The 1482-nt window shown below is 49.1% G+C and overlaps 1 protein-coding gene across 1 annotated transcript; it reads right to left on the bottom strand.

The window, feature by feature from the left end:
* Nucleotides 1–501: 501 nt before the first annotated feature.
* LOC121818458 (spermatid nuclear transition protein 3-like) lies at nucleotides 502–1224 on the bottom strand. Its single transcript, XM_042242595.2, has 2 exons — nucleotides 1082–1224; nucleotides 502–900 (listed from the first exon to the last, which is right to left on the bottom strand). Exons 1-2 carry the CDS (start codon nucleotides 1196–1198, stop codon nucleotides 727–729), a joined length of 291 nt encoding a protein of 96 aa, XP_042098529.1. The 5' UTR covers nucleotides 1199–1224; the 3' UTR covers nucleotides 502–726.
* Between the last annotated feature and the right edge of the window lie 258 nt (nucleotides 1225–1482).

Below are 1482 nucleotides of genomic sequence, written 5' to 3'. Positions count from 1 at the left end.
TTAATCTTTGGGAGTGCTGGGTGTGGGTTTTAGTTGGATCAGCATTTTGTGCCTCCTGAGCGCCTTTAGCTGACAGCAAAGGTGAGTGATGCAACAAAGCCCATTATGACGTAAGTGGTCAGGATGTGATTTCTGCCTTCCCCTGGGATTTCTCTCAGGGGAAGTATGACATTCACCATCCCCATGTGAAACCCTCTTCCCATCTGGGTTCTGGCAATCTAGACCCTCTTGTCATTCCACACCGCAAACAATGGCAGTAACACCACACCACTACTCCTTGCCACTGAGATCCATTGATAAGCGGGGTTAACCATCTTCAGTGCAGACTCCTGACCCAGTCCAGGCCTCTCCTCTCTGGCTAACTGGGGACCTCAGGGTCTGTCCCCCAATCTCTCGGGACCTCGCACCCCTCCCCACTCAGGTGTCCACCTCTTTTCTTCCCTCCCTCCCTTCCCATCAGAAAATTCACACACACACAAATATCATCTTTTCACCCTTTGATGTTTATTTTAAGTGCAGCCATCAGTTTACTATGTTAGTGTGAGAGTCAGCCTTTTCCTGCTTAACCATTTCTAAGAAAGCAGACCACTGGAGACACAATTCTAAACTGTCTGACCTTTTCTATTCAGTTACTGGCTGCCCAGGTTGTACTTCTCCAGGGTCTCTCATTCTGGGGTGGCTGAGCTTATCTTCTCTTTTGATTCTGCCCCCTTCGTTGACTCTGACTCATATTTTGGTACGTTTTTCGGCTTGGTTCAGTTTCTCACGTGCACAGGAACGGAGAAAACAGTTTGGTTCTCTTGTTTTCTTCACCTTCTTCGACGGAGTGGCGTACGATCGGATTTTCTTTCTCAAGGTTCCTTTTAGAGGTCTTGTGACCTTCATGGTCATATTTCGTGCCTTGAAAGACAAGAGAAGGGTATGAGTTTTGAGGAAAGAGTATAACAACTGAGTTGGAAAGGAGACTTCATGAAAAGGGAGGTGGCCTGATGAGGACTTTTGAGCCAGGCAAGGGCAGTGTAGAGATCTTGGGCACCAAAGTCAATGGAGAACCTGGGGAGTGTCGATGGAATCATCTTACCTTCACGCTGCCTCTGTATCTCCGTTGCCAGAGGGTCTTCTTTCTTCCTTTCATCCTTGAAGCAAACCGCACTGCAAGTCTTCTTGGCTGCCGTGGCTTCCTGGTTCCCTTAGCCATGATGACACCATGAAGTGGCCTAACCCAGAATCTCTGGCTCTGACCTCCCTATATATACCTTCCCAGGACAATGAGGAGCCACACCCTTCACTCTGATTGGTCAGCTAGGCACTTCCCCAGCCAATGGTGGCTTTGGGGGTCTTAGACATCACAATGTACCACGGTGCCCATCAACATGGGTTAGTGGGTGCTGAGGGAGGCCATGATACAACTTTCCCACCCTTGACCCCTCTGTGTGTCTGATTCTGGGGAGTGGTGATTCAGGGGCATGGTGTTTCTTCTCG

The sequence above is a fragment of the Ovis aries genome, unplaced genomic scaffold (genome assembly GCF_016772045.2).
Source record: "Ovis aries strain OAR_USU_Benz2616 breed Rambouillet unplaced genomic scaffold, ARS-UI_Ramb_v3.0 scaffold_110, whole genome shotgun sequence".
Classification (NCBI taxonomy): Eukaryota; Metazoa; Chordata; class Mammalia; order Artiodactyla; family Bovidae; genus Ovis; species Ovis aries.
This window is presented reverse-complemented; position numbering and strand designations above follow the sequence as displayed.